The following is a 14,420-nucleotide window of genomic DNA, read 5'->3' as shown; positions in this document are numbered from 1 at the left end:
TAAATTTTAGAAACCGAATTTTTCGAAATCGAACCGAATTTTAAAAAATTCGAAAAAAATCGATTTTTTTAAGAAGATCTAATTTTTTTTTGTTTATTTTAACAATTAGATTCTTAATGAACCTTTTTATTTTACAACTCTAAGATGTTTTTATATTGCATTTTATTTTTTTTGGTATAAAAACTAAGTAATCCATATAAATCTCACATCATTTATTCACCGATTTTATTAAATACCCAATTTTTAACAAAAATAATCAATCACATGATAAAAATTGAACACCAACTTAATCAACCGGTTAACATGTATATAGTTTGAAATTTACATTATCCTCTCCATCATGTCATAATCACTATTATTATGTAAAAAAATTGTTTCCTTTTTTAAATTGTGGTTTTGGCTTCTTTATTATATTAGAAGTAATATCTTTTATAATTAGAAACTCTAAAAAAGTAATTTATTTATTTAATTTCTTTAATTATCAATCATAGCAAAAACTGTTTTATAATTTGACATATTTTTACATGATATTATTTTATTCTATACGAAAAAAACCCAAATAATTCATAAAAATCTCACATGATAAACAATCCATTCGCCTTCATCAATAAAAAATAATCAATTAGTGACAAAAAATAAATGTAACCAAATGACGTATAATTTATTGTTTAACTCAGCATGTATATATATACTGTTATTAGAGTCTGCATTGCATATGTTTTTCTTGACTTTATTGATAATTATGCTTTTTTCCTATAAAAAATAAATTTTGAAATCGGAATTTTGTCCGTTGGGAAATCGATTGGGGCAATCGGACATATGGGGTTTCAAGTTTTGACTGTTGGATTATGGATTTGGGCAACTATTAAGTCATGTGACTGAAATTTTCTTGTAATCGTCATAAAATAATATCCAATTAGGTTTTAATTCCACGTCATCAATAAATAGTTAAACTGAGTAATTAAATTCCACGTGTGCATAATATAAACATGCGTTCCCTCCTTATTTTAGAAGGATTTGAATTTCTTAATCTGTTTTTATATATATATATATATATATATATATATATCACAATGTACTCCGTTGTCTTTTTTTTTGTTTGGATTCCAATGAAAGGGAGGAGAGAGAGAGAGAAAATCGAGTGAAAAATCTCGAGGTGGTGATTCGCGATTCGCTTGAACGACACTTGTTCGATTTTCCCCTGTCTCCCCTCTGGTCGATCGAGAATTTCACGAAATTAGGGTTTCAGATTTGTCGTCCCCAATTGTTCGTTCCTATCTTCCCAGCTCTCGCGTAGGCGGAGAAACCAGAACAAGGCCCAGGTAGACTCGAAGCTCCGATCCATGACAAATTTGCTGGATTTCTCACCTTTTGATCGTTCTGTGCATGTTTTTATATGGTGTCACATGTTTTTCGTGTGTATGCATGTACGTGAATATGCGTCTATACTTGATGATTTTTGTTCGTGTTCATATTTGACGTACATTATTTTTTCCTTCTCTCTCTGCTTTTTGTTCGAAAATTTGTTCATGGGGATTACTTGGAGCCATCTATCGTTGATCGTGAATGTGTCTGCTTTTGAATTATTTTTCTTTCCGCGAGATTATCTTCCATGGTTTGGAGCTATGTAATCTATTTGTTCATCTCATGCTAATGCAATTTATGTTTGATTAATTTTGAGAAATATAAAGGGGATTTCTATAAAATCTGTGAAGATTCAGTTGGAAATTCGCTTTCCTTACCTGATTGATGAGATTCGAGGTTAAGTTTTGGATTTTTTTCCGGATTGAAAATACGATTAAGGATGAATAGAAATTTGTTGGGATAAATTGTTCTTTTGTATGTTTCTTTCATTACATGTTGCAGCTTTAGAAGAGTATCCAATGATCTCATCAAGATCCTGTTTACCTTTTCCCCTTTTTTCTTACGGATTTAAGATTCTGTGCTTTTTGTTAGTTGTTTTTGGTGTAAGCTTGAAGGTGAAGGTAGTAAAACATGGATGGCTCAGAGGATTCTTCTGCACTGCAAGAGCCTCCTGACCCCGAGATTCTCGAAGTCGATCCGACTTGTCGGTACATACGGGTGGGTATAGAGAGATGATCTCGTCATAATCCCGAGCATTCTCGTTTCGATTCTTGTACATTCTTCTAGGTTGATGCTAGAGGAGTTAGGAAATAGGATAACAGAGTACAGTCCATCTTCCATTGAAATTAGGCGTAATATCAATAAAACCGGTATCTTGCACAAGGGATGTTCTAAAATAGTTGATCGAGGTGGGTAATATTCTCGAGGATTGTTAACAAAAAAAGGAAAGAAAGAAAGAAAGAAAAATTTCTCGAGGCTTGTGTGTGACCATGAAGTGTATATATGAGTATATGTCATATGATGATCTAGACGAGAACTTATATAATTATATTGTCTCTGTCGACGTTTCTTTTTCCCCTCCTAACACTATCCAATCCTGATTTTCAGTACAAAGAGGTGATCGGAAAAGGCGCATTCAAGACAGTGTAACCTTTTTCGCTCTTCCCTTTTAGCTTTTTTTTTTTCGTTCTCATGATTGATATTCTTGAACCCGAAAAGTTCCACAGAAGTGTTCGTATTATGTAATAGGAGTGTTCTTCAAAAAAATTCAAGATACAAGATCCTTTTTTTATGTTCTCTGCATATTTCTCAGTATGTAAAGTCATATGTCTTAACTCGATGAATCAGGTATAAGGCATTCGATGAAGTGGATGGCATCGAAGTCGCGTGGAATCAAGTACGGATTGACGATGTTCTGCAGTCACCAGATGACCTAGAGAGGCTATATTCCGAAGTTCGTCTTTTGAAATCGTTGAAGCACAATAACATTATAAGGTTCTATAACTCGTGGATCGATGATAAGAACAAGACAGTTAACATAATTACCGAGTTATTCACTTCGGGAAGCCTCCGACAGTATGTATCTCTTTGCCGAGTTGTTTTTCTCTTTACGGGTATTACTGCTATGGAGTTTTAACTGGTATTTCGGTTTTAGGTACCGTAAGAAACACAAAAAGGTGAATATGAAGGCGGTGAAGTGTTGGGCGAGACAGATTTTAACAGGTTTGAAATATCTTCACAGTCAAGAGCCACCAATTATACATCGGGATCTCAAATGTGATAACATTTTCATCAACGGTAACCACGGAGAAGTAAAAATCGGGGATCTTGGTTTAGCCACTGTCATGGAGCAACCTAACGCCAAAAGCGTTATCGGTATGGTTTACTTTTTGCTTCCGGTTTTTAGATCTTTTTGTACCAATTACAATATATTCTCCATTCTGGTTTTTTCCAAAACTCTGAAGCTGGACTAAATGTGTTACCTTCATTGATAGACTATATGTTCTAATTGTATTCTGGTTCCTAAGCTCTGCAAAAAGTTTAAGAAAATACTACAGTAAATGGCTAGTGGGTTTATCACTAATTCCTCTCTTTCGGATAGGAACCCCGGAGTTTATGGCGCCAGAGCTTTACGATGAGAATTACAACGAGCTCGCTGATATTTATTCGTTCGGGATGTGCATGTTGGAGATGGTTACCTTCGAGTACCCTTATAGTGAATGCCGAAACTCTGCTCAGATATACAAGAAAGTTTCATCGGTAAGTAACAGCAGCAATGTCGTTTCTGTAATTCCCAATGTGGTTATCGACGAGATTACCTGACTGTTTTTTTTCTCTGTGAATCTTGGTTTAGGGGATAAAACCGGCTTCGCTCTCTAGGATCAAAGATGTGATAGTGAAACAGTTTATCGAGAAGTGCTTGTTGCCCGCATCCGAAAGATTATCGGCGAAGGAGCTTCTGATGGATCCCTTTCTTCATGTGAGCGGTTTAACGATGAATAACCCACTGCTACTTCCCGACATCGTGATGCCAAAGGAAGGAGCGTTCGGAGATCGTTGTCTAATGTCCGAAGGACCTCCTTCAGCGCGAAATCGACCTTCTTCTATGGATCTTGACGATGATAGTAACCTTCCCATTGTTAATTCAAGCGACAATTCGGGATCGAGGTGCGTCGAAGTTAGACGGGCAAAGCGTGGAAACTTCTTCGTCCTTAAAGGCGAAGAAAATGACGAGCATTCGGTTTCACTAATTCTTCGTATAGTCGACGAGAACGGTGAGTATATATCAGGTTAAAAGTTCGTATATTTTTATGACACTTTGAAAGTTCATATGTTTATGTGGCATTTTATAGCTTTATTTGGTTATTTATTTGGGATTTCTCTACTCAGGACGAGTGAGGAACATCCATTTCCTGTTCTATCAGGACGGCGACACAGCGTCAAAAGTATCGAGCGAGATGGTCGAGCAGCTCGAACTCACTGACCAGAACGTAACGTTCATAGCCGAACTCATCGACATACTCCTCGTTAACCTAATCCCGAGTTGGAAAACCGATGTCCCGATCGATCATCTCGTTCCGTTGCACCGGAGCCAGAACTTGAGAGCTAATCAGAACGGTACCCAGCCGCCGCCGACCCAGAAACCCGACGAGACCACGTTCCACAACGCTTGCGACTCGATCAGTCACTCATGGTCCTCGGGTTGCCCGCATTTCGGGGACCCGAACAACTCGAGCACGGCGGCGGCGGGTGAAGACCACGAACTGGAGTCGGTTTATGCTTCCGCGTCATCGAACGAGGGAGGGAGCGGATGGAAGAGGATGTCGTCTCGGGGGTCCCGAGCATCGCAAACGGAGTCGATAATCTTCGAGGAAGACGGGGAATTCAGGCAAGAAATCGAGAAGATCGAGGCGAGGTACCGGGAAGAGATGAAGGAGATAGCGAGGAGAAGAGAGGAAGCGATAAAGGAGACGAAGAAGAAATTGATTCATAAGAAGATGCAGCAAACAGGTTGTTGTTGAGTGTTAGCCAAAAAAAAATCTCGAAAGAGTTCGATTCTTTTTTTTTTCTTCAAGAAAAAGGCTCTTTGTTCCTTTCAAAAGTGTAGAAAGTTTTCTTTTTGGGATGAAGGGCTTTTCTGCGTTGTGTGTTTTTTTGTTGTCACGTCAAAGAATCACTTAATCTTTTTTATTTTTATATATATTAGTATAGATATTTGGGTTTTCGTCTTTGTTTTAATTAATTAACCGAGTACGAGTTAAATATTATTAAATAGGATTGAAACATTAATCCGATTGAGAATGTTGATATAAGGATGGTATTCGGTTTGGATTCAGTATATTAATTCATCGGGTTGTTTTATTTGGTTCCAATAAAAATGTTTATCATTTTGTTTATTTTATAACATGTGATTTGCCAAGTGGAATTCGAATTTGGATGGTCAGCATATCCATTTTGTTTATTTTGTTATTGTATTCTATTCGGTTTTGATCGGTTTTATTAATAATATATATCTATTTTTTTTAAAATAAAATTTTCAATTTTCTGTCTTTATTATTATTCAATTTGGTTCTGTTTTGAAATTTTCGGTTTTCTAAAATCAATATTGTTTGAAATTTTTGGATGGTTCAGTTCGGAAACAAAAGGTATAATAGCAGGCGACTTTAAGCTTAGAACTAAAACCAAGGGGAAACACAAGAAGAAGATCATATCTTTTGGACCTAATTGCAATTTCAGACTTTTAATTCGCCCTTGGAGTTTTGGCGGGATGAATTTGGTCTTTGAAGGGAAAAAAAAAACAAAAAATCAAAATTCCAAAAACCCCTTGTAGTCGACGTAGACCAACAAATCCATTCCCTCTCGTGAATCAAAATCGGATTTTGTCCGAAATCCTATCTGCGATTTTCCCAAATCCGATTTGCATCGATGGCTCCGTTGGAGATACAGCTAAGTGCGGCGAAGCGGTCGTACCGGAGCGCCAAGGAGATTGGAAACCGGCGCGAAGAAGCACGGTGGGCAAACGTGGTCGGAGATATCCTCAAGAACGGAGGTGAGTACGTCGAAGCTCTCAAATGGCTTCGGATCGATTACGAGATCTCTGTCAAGCAGTTGCATGAGAAAGACGTGCTTCCGACTTGTCAGTCTCTCGGCGAGGTTTATCTTCGTCTCGGCGATTTCAAGCAAGCCTTGATTTATCAGGTGATATATAACCTCTCCGATTCGCTATTTCTTCAGCTTCGATTTGATTGATGAAGCTTTAATATACTCAGAGGTTGTAGATTGTTCAACTAGTTATTGGCTCTTTGCCCCATTGAATGATTTGAGATTATGGATTCTTAGTCGAGTTATATTGCTTTCGTTTTTGGGTTTTCCCAGAAGAAGCATTTGCAGCTTGCTGAGGATGGTAATGATGCTGCAGAGAAGCAACGTGCTTGTACTCAGCTCGGTCGTACATACCACGAAATGTTTTCGAAATTCGAGGATGATCATGATGCCATTCGAAATGCGAAAAAGTACTTTAAGTTGTCTATGGAACTTGCAGAGATTCTCAAGGGGAATCCACCTGCTGGTGGATCATCTTTTCTCGAAGAATACATTGACGCACATAATAACATAGGAATGCTAGAATTGGATCTTGATAATTTGGAAGCAGCTCATGACATACTCACAAAAGGGGTGAAAATTTGCGATGAAGAGGAGGTGAGCGAAGATCACGCTGGACGCAGTAGGCTTCACCATAATCTTGGAAATGTTTACATGGAGTTGAGAAAGTGGGGTGAAGCAAAGGAACACATCGAGATGGATATTAAGATCTGTCAGAAAATCGGTCACCGCCAAGGCGAAGCCAAAGGGTATATTAATCTTGGGGAACTGCAGAACAGGGTTCAGAAGTATGAAGAGGCACTTTCATGTTATGGTAGAGCTCTTATCCTAGCCAAATCCATGGAAGATGAGAGTGCATTGGTTGAACAGATTGAGCAAAATATTAGTACAGTCAAACAAGCCAAGAAGGTAATGGAAGAAATGAGGGAAGTTGAGCTTAAGTTTAAGAAGTTGTCACTAGAAATGAATGATGCTAAAGGTACCCCAGAAGAACGAAAGCGTATGCTTCAGGTTAATGCATGTCTTGATCTTCTTATTGAGAAATCTAGCGTGATATCTGCATGGGTTAAGGTGAGTTTCATTCCTTAAACTCTTCTCGCATTTCACTACATTGACTACAAACTTCCTTTAGTATTGTTTTATTCTGAAGCTGCCATATTGTGAAATCTACAAATGCATAAAACTGCTTAACTAGATTTATGCTGACTCTCATTCCAATGTCATGAGTACACTGTAGAATAGGTGGCTGTCAACATATTACTTTTGATCCAGGTTTCTGGGATTCTGTTGAGTCTCTGTCGTATGATAGAAGTTAGGAGACGGATGAAAGAAGCAAAGTGAATTTATTGTTATTTACTCTCTCTGGATAACAAAAAATTTGAAATGTAAAATCTGAGTTCTAAATCATCTAAGAGAAAGCATTGATCCGATCAAATGGGTAGCCTGTGTGAATTAATTGGGATGCAATATTGTACAGCTGCAATTCTGTTCTACCCATGCTACATTGAAAAGTAACATAGGAAAATGCGACTAAAGTTTATACGCAACTCAAGAGATTTTTGTTTCCTCTTTGAATGTTTAGCATCTTGAATTTTCGAAAAGGAAGAAGAGATTATCAAATGAACTCTGTGACAAGGAAAAACTGAGTGATGCTTTCTCGGTCGTCGGAGAGTCACACCAAAAGCTCAGAAATTTCAAGAAGGCACTTAAATGGTACACTAAGAGTTGGGATTGTTGCAAGTCAATTGGTAATCTTGAGGTTAGATCAGTTTACTTGCACTCTTTATTATCATAACCTATGTTTCGCTATTTTCATATGAAGTTGGTTTGTAAAACCAGAAATCTGTAGGGAGTCCGTTATCGAACATGTTTATGGGGGCCAAGACAATGGTCTTACGATGATAGGAATATCTATGTTTGTAGCTTTCACCCTTTCTTCACTCGAGTTTTTTACTTGTGCTGATTGTTTGCAGGGTCAAGCAGTAGCAAAAATTAATATTGGTGGTGCTCTAGACTGTATTGGTGAATATAATGGAGCACTAAAAGCATTTGAAGAGGGTTACAGGTAGATCATTTCACTTCTAAACAGTACAGGAGAGTCATTTATTGAATTATGCTCAAGAACTGTCTTTATCTGGAATGTTATTTCAAATAGAACAGATCTAAACATCAGTCATCCTTGAAAGGTTTGACAATTCCATCAGTTTAGTGTGGCAGAGTTCTTGGTCCAAGTTTTCAGTGGCTATTAGCATAAGAAGTTGAAGTTCTTAATTTTTCAAACATCTTGCTTATGCTGGGAGTCACTATTACCAGATTGTGTTTTATTTTCAAAATTTTGCTAGTTTTCTGTGTTATAGATACTTAGAGATATTTTTCTCTTTATAGTGAATTGAATTGACGGTCTTTTACTGGATACATCTGAGTTGACAAAGTGTTCTTGTGTATCTTGCAGAATTGCTTTAGAAGCCAATCTTCCTTCGGTACAGATTTCAGCATTGGAAAATATGCATTACAGCCATATGATCAGATTTGAGAATTCTGAACAGGCCAGGTAAAATTGGAGATGCAAACTGATTTACTCATTTAGGCGATCTGGTCTTTCTTAATCTCTAGTCTTTATTTGCTTGACTTCTGATTGGTTGCACAGCATTGTAGACTGACTTGTCTTATTTTTCTACTCAGCTTCATAGTTCACATACAAATCAATTGTTTCTTATGTACATTATCTATTATTTAGGAAATTGAAGGTCGAAGTGGAAAATCTAAAGCGGTTAAAAGAAAGTATGATGACAGAACATGCTGCAGAAGATGGATGTCCTGAGACCGAGTCAGAAGGGGATGAGGACTTGTCAAATGACAGGTCGAATGCACATCTCCAAACATCACATTCAACCAGATCAAAACCATTAGCAGATTTCGATAGTGAAAATGATGATGCACCACTGGTTTCATTTCCCCGTCCCATGAAACGTTTGTCCAAGAGGAAAAAAGATAACCCAGAGCAAGATGCTCATATTGGGCAGACAAGTGCTTCTACAAAGGAGTTATCTGAAAAAACAGGCAGTCAACACACAGCCACTGGGCACAAGCGTATACGGGTAATCCTCTCAGATGATGAAAGTGAAAACGAGTATGAGGTGGGATCACCAAAAGCCGGTTCTCTCAAATTTCCAAAGCAGAATGTTGAGGTCTCTGAAAGAGGTATGTAGTTTTTGTAAATACAGTTTTTCCCTGATAATATATTTTGTCAAGTCTTATTAGCGTAGAAAATTATTTAAATGATATGCAGTTTACTGTAAGGATAAATCTACAAGCCCTCTAAATAATGTTGAAGAAAGTTCATGCTCGTATAAACCTCTTGATCCTGTTGAGGTTGCTATACGTGGAAACAATTGTGGATCTTTGGAGAATACTAAAGCTGTTAATACTGCTGACTGCGGTACAAGAGGATCTCAATGTGATACTGGGGATTCTACGGGCATGCAACAAAAACATGGAGCTGCTCTCATGAACTTCCACTGCAAAGCAGATGATGTAAGCATCCATGACCTGTTTTGTACTTACCATGACCATGTGATCTGTTGAGCTAAATCTTTCTTTTGTACTACTTCCATGACAAAATAAATGTTTTTGTTGGTTGCAGCAAAAAATAATATTCAGATTCGAGAGCGGCTTGCAACACCTATTACGCTCATGTTTTGTCAATGATAAGTTATCCATGGAATCTTTGAAGGTGACACTTGCTTGCTTGTACTATCTAGAGCTTCCTGATGAAAAGAAAACCAAAGGTATGGACTCTTTTCTTTTTCTCAGTAGATAATACTGAATGCAGTTATTGATGAATCCTCTGGTTCATGATTCCACTCTTCACATCTCGACAAATCTCTGTTCCTGTTTAAAAAAATTTCCTTCTTTTAGGAAAGAAAATTTATTACTTTCTCCTTATTTTGACAGAACAAATGCCTATATAGGTTTCTTGTGAGTTTTATACTGGCCCTGGAAATTAGTTTGAATCATCACACATTTGATTCGGATATGAACAGGTCTGTTGCCAATCATTCAAGACATAGAATGTGGTGGAAGAATTGGACCGTTGGAGTTATACAACACTCTTATAGGTTCGGCTGGAAGTGTTGTGATTGAAGCTTTTACTAATGGTAGGCATCAAGTTCTTTTTCTCTGGACTTTGGTCCTTCAATCATCCCTTCCAGAGTTGCTGTTGTCTTATAAGCTAGCTATGTAACTGACTTATATGTTCCAGGATGGGTTCACAAGCGCCTAATGAAACTATACATGGACTGTTGCCAGGAGTTGTCAGAGACACCCAACATGAAATTGCTTAAGAAACTATATATCTCAGAGGTGAGCACATGTGTCAGACCATCTGAGTATACCGGCGGCATGGTAATATGTATAGGATTTAACCTAGGTTCTCTACATATTTTCTTCGGCGAAATTCACTAGTCAGTGAATGAAACTTGTCTTCTCTTGACCTGCTTCGCGAACTTTTGGAGTCTAGCTATTAAAATGGCTTGGAACCTGAGCATTGTTTATCTACTGCTTGTATATTTGTCAGGTAGAAGACGAAGTCAATGTGTCTGAATGTGAGCTGCAAGATATATCAGCTGCTCCACTGTTGCGTTCCCTCCATGTACACGACACAGTTGCTATGCTGGATCTCTCTCACAATATGTTAGGTTTGTCTCTTTTTTTGCGTAAAATGTGCCTAAAATCCGAGTTAAAGTTGCATTAATTTGTCTCTGGGAAATTGAGTCAGGTGATAATATGGTATGGAATTACTTTAAAATTAGATTATTTACCGACATTCTGTCTTGGGATTTTAGGAAATGGATCCATAGAGACACTGAAGCAACTTTTTGCATCGTCAACCCAGAGATATGGTGCTTTGACTTTGGATCTGCACTGCAACCGATTCGGTCCGACTGCTTTGTTTCAGGTAGGCTATTAGCTCCACAATACAAAAGTTTCATTTTCATGCTTTCTTGTTGTCTAATCTAACTATTGTTAACCAGATTTGTGAATGCCCTGTGCTATTCAATCGGTTGGAAGTCCTTAATATATCCAGAAATCGACTTACCGATGCATGTGGGTCATACCTTTCGACCATATTGAAAAGCTGCAAGGGTAAAGTTGCTCTCATTCTTCTTCATTTGTATGTAACCTGTGAGACGCTAATAGTAATTCTTTTTTCTGGGTTCTCACTGATGAACTACAAACTCGAATTATGCATGAAATACACAAGGGATAGATTGATAGTCATAACTTATAGCCTTCGTTTTTTTTTTCTTTTATTCTTTTTTAGCACTTTACAGCTTGAATGTAGAACAGTGTTCACTCACATCTAGAACAATCCAAAAGATTGTCCAAGCCTTGGATTCTGAAACGGGACTATCACAGCTCTACATAGGTATACATCTCCTATATAGATTTCTCATTTAATTTGTTTCTTTGCTGCTAAAGATGTTATACTGTGATCTTTGTGACAGGATATAACAATCCTATATCAGGGAATGCTATTCAAAATCTCTTGGCCAAACTAGCTACTCTACGCAGGTTCAGAGAAAAAACATGAACCGTCTTTAGCTTTCTTTTCTGTGTTTTGTAAATTGGTCTAACTATAGATATGAAAATGCTTTCAAATATTTCTTCAATGTAGCTTCGCAGAGTTAAGTATGAACGGCGTGAAGCTGAGCAACCAAGTTGTGGATAGCCTTCCCAGATTTGCTAAGACTCCATCTTTGTCACGGCTTTCACTTGGAGGCAGTGGAATAGGAACAGTAAGAGAAGCTTCTTTGTTATATGCGGAACAGTTCATTGACTAGATCCTTACTGATCGTTTTTTGTTTTTTGCATTTTTCCAGGACGGAGCAGTAAAAGTCACTGAATCGATTTGTTATCAGAAGGAAGAAGCTGTAAAGCTCGACCTCTCATGTAGCAGACTATCATCTGCTTTCTTTCTTAAACTGAACAGCGAAAGCTCTCTAGCTTACAGCATTCTCGAGCTAAACGTTGGAGGGAATTCTATCACTGAAGAGGTACGCTCAGATCCACGAGGAATCCTCAAAACTCTTTTCTTTTCATTCAAGCAACTATTGCTTGAGAATCTTGAAATCGAATTAGCAAATTTCAGGTACATTTGATTTCATGTTGGCATTGATATCCTTATTGAATCCGTATTCTTATAAGAAACACGATTTTCTCGCTGTGAAAACAGGGAGTCGGTGCTCTGGCTACGTTGCTTAGAAATCCCTGTTGCAGCATAAAAACTTTGATCCTAAACAAGTGTCAACTTCGGCTCTCGGGAATTCTTCGCATAATTCAAGCACTCTCAGGTCTGAACTTTCTATCTTTAAACCCGTCATTCTGTTCCATTTGCTACTAAAACCACTCGGTCCTTCTAACCTATCAACTATCCGTTTCGCAGATAATAAAAATCTGGAAGAGCTTAACCTCGCCGAGAACGCAGAAATGGACGAGAACCTCGCCCTCCTCCCATTTGACCAACCTGTAAAAGAAAGCTCAGAAGAGGCAAATCAGAATCACAGAACTTGCAAACCCGCATCAATGGCGGGAGAAATACGGAGACTAGAGAACGAACAACATCAATGTAAAACCGATATGCATTGTGAGGATGATCTCGAAGTTGCAGATAGCGAAGAAGACGAGCAAGAAGAGAAATCTTCACTCATTAACACCTCAGCATTGTTGCCTCCATCAGAGTGTTATTTCATCAGAGAACTCTCTGTTGCTCTCTCCATGGCCAAGCATTTGCAAGTTTTGGACCTAAGCAATAACGGGCTCTCGGCCCGAGCCACTGAAACATTGTCGTGGTCATGGTCGGGGACGAGAATTGGCTTGGCCCTGAGTCATGTGAAAGATCAGACTGTCCATTTTTACGTGAAGGGAAGAGAGTGTTGCAGTGTGAAGCCATGCTGCAGAAAAGATTGAGTGAAGAAGAAAAGTTGATTATGCTTCTGTGTTCTTTTGATTGAATTGAAGTCCCTAAATTAGATGGTCATATAGGAGCTTCTACATATATAACTAAATATTTATTTATATATATGAATATTTGATATTTAAAATATATAATTTATAAATTAATATTTTTTAGTGTTTTTCATTTTAAATTTTGTTTGTACTCATATCTTAAATTTATGGGCGAAAATCTTTTACAAAGAAACCTGACCAAAGAGGAAATTGAGATCAATGTTTAAAAAATGAAATAAATGTATATTTACTAAAGTTAAGGTTAACCTTTTCAATAATTATTTTACATTACCAAAAAAAAAAGATACATTAACAAATAAAGAACTGGACCCATAGAGATGCATTGTCGCACCTTTCGGCTTATCTATTATAGATTTTATATTTTCTTAATAAAATATTCTAAACAAATTTTCTTTGCCATAAAACCTGGAAAAGGTTTGATGGCATGCACATCTAGCAAAATTAATTATATATATATATATACGCACACATATTCTTGATCATAAAATAAAATTAATTATATAATATAGATTAGTGAAAAACGATATAACTGTAAAATATGTCAATAAAATTTCTCGATTTTATTTTATAATTGTAAAATAAAGTTATTAGTTTTTATTTTAGTTTTGAATAAATCGATATGTGCGACCAAAAATATTTTTAATTTTAGAATAAAATAAGAAACCATAAACCGTCGCTAAAGAAGCCAAAAAAAAAAAAGACATAATCAAAGGTTCATCCTAGGACATATGCTGCCCATATACCCTTATGAATTTGATATACTAAAACGTTACCATATGAATGAAGGTATTATACCATATGCTACATTTAAAAGCCACATCCAACATAATTTATACTAAAAAGTAAAAAAATAATATAATGTGAATTTGATCTAGTGTGACCATGTCACAATAATAATAATAATAATAATAATAATAATAATAATAATAATAATAATAATCTCCCACTATCATTTACAACGACTTAATTGCCAATATTATAAATTAACAAAATAATAACAATGTAAAATAAAGCAATTGGAACAAATATTTAAGAGCAAAAAGAAAAGAGAACATAGGATACGACGTGCGGATAATGAATCCTGTCGATGTGACTAATGCAATTATACCGCTACACATTCAACCCCTTGCGTGCTATTTCGGACAACCTTATTATTATTATTATTATTATTATTATTATTATTATTATTATTATTATTATTATTATTATTATTATTATTATTATTATTATTATTATTATTATTATTATTATTATTATTATTATTATTATTATTATTATTATTATTATTATTATTATTGTGACATGGTCACACTAGATCAAATTCACATTATATTATTTTTTTACTTTTTAGTATAAATTATGTTGGATGTGGCTTTTAAATGTAGCATATGGTATAATACCTTCATTCATATGGTAACGTTTTA

At 36.4% G+C, this 14,420-nt stretch overlaps 2 protein-coding genes across 2 annotated transcripts; both read left to right on the top strand.

Annotated features, from left to right (window-relative positions):
* The first annotated feature begins 1,109 nt into the window (after positions 1-1,109).
* LOC104820425 (probable serine/threonine-protein kinase WNK6) lies at positions 1,110-5,016 on the top strand. Its single transcript, XM_010550869.2, has 8 exons — positions 1,110-1,322; positions 1,957-2,082; positions 2,473-2,510; positions 2,713-2,940; positions 3,020-3,240; positions 3,467-3,624; positions 3,719-4,139; positions 4,255-5,016. Exons 2-8 carry the CDS (start codon positions 1,996-1,998, stop codon positions 4,884-4,886), a joined length of 1,785 nt encoding a protein of 594 aa, XP_010549171.1. The 5' UTR covers positions 1,110-1,322; positions 1,957-1,995; the 3' UTR covers positions 4,887-5,016.
* Positions 5,017-5,695: 679 nt separating this feature from the next.
* On the top strand, positions 5,696-13,011 carry LOC104820424 (protein TONSOKU-like). Its single transcript, XM_010550868.2, has 19 exons — positions 5,696-6,063; positions 6,241-7,038; positions 7,550-7,726; positions 7,941-8,032; positions 8,420-8,518; positions 8,705-9,168; positions 9,257-9,501; positions 9,611-9,755; positions 10,011-10,124; positions 10,229-10,329; positions 10,544-10,664; positions 10,812-10,924; positions 11,001-11,112; positions 11,291-11,395; positions 11,475-11,541; positions 11,645-11,765; positions 11,850-12,023; positions 12,203-12,320; positions 12,413-13,011. Exons 1-19 carry the CDS (start codon positions 5,791-5,793, stop codon positions 12,934-12,936), a joined length of 3,963 nt encoding a protein of 1,320 aa, XP_010549170.1. The 5' UTR covers positions 5,696-5,790; the 3' UTR covers positions 12,937-13,011.
* The last annotated feature ends 1,409 nt before the right edge of the window (positions 13,012-14,420 follow it).

The sequence above is a fragment of the Tarenaya hassleriana genome, unplaced genomic scaffold, assembly GCF_000463585.1.
Source record: "Tarenaya hassleriana unplaced genomic scaffold, ASM46358v1 Cleome30, whole genome shotgun sequence".
Classification (NCBI taxonomy): domain Eukaryota; kingdom Viridiplantae; phylum Streptophyta; class Magnoliopsida; order Brassicales; family Cleomaceae; genus Tarenaya; species Tarenaya hassleriana.
This window is presented reverse-complemented; position numbering and strand designations above follow the sequence as displayed.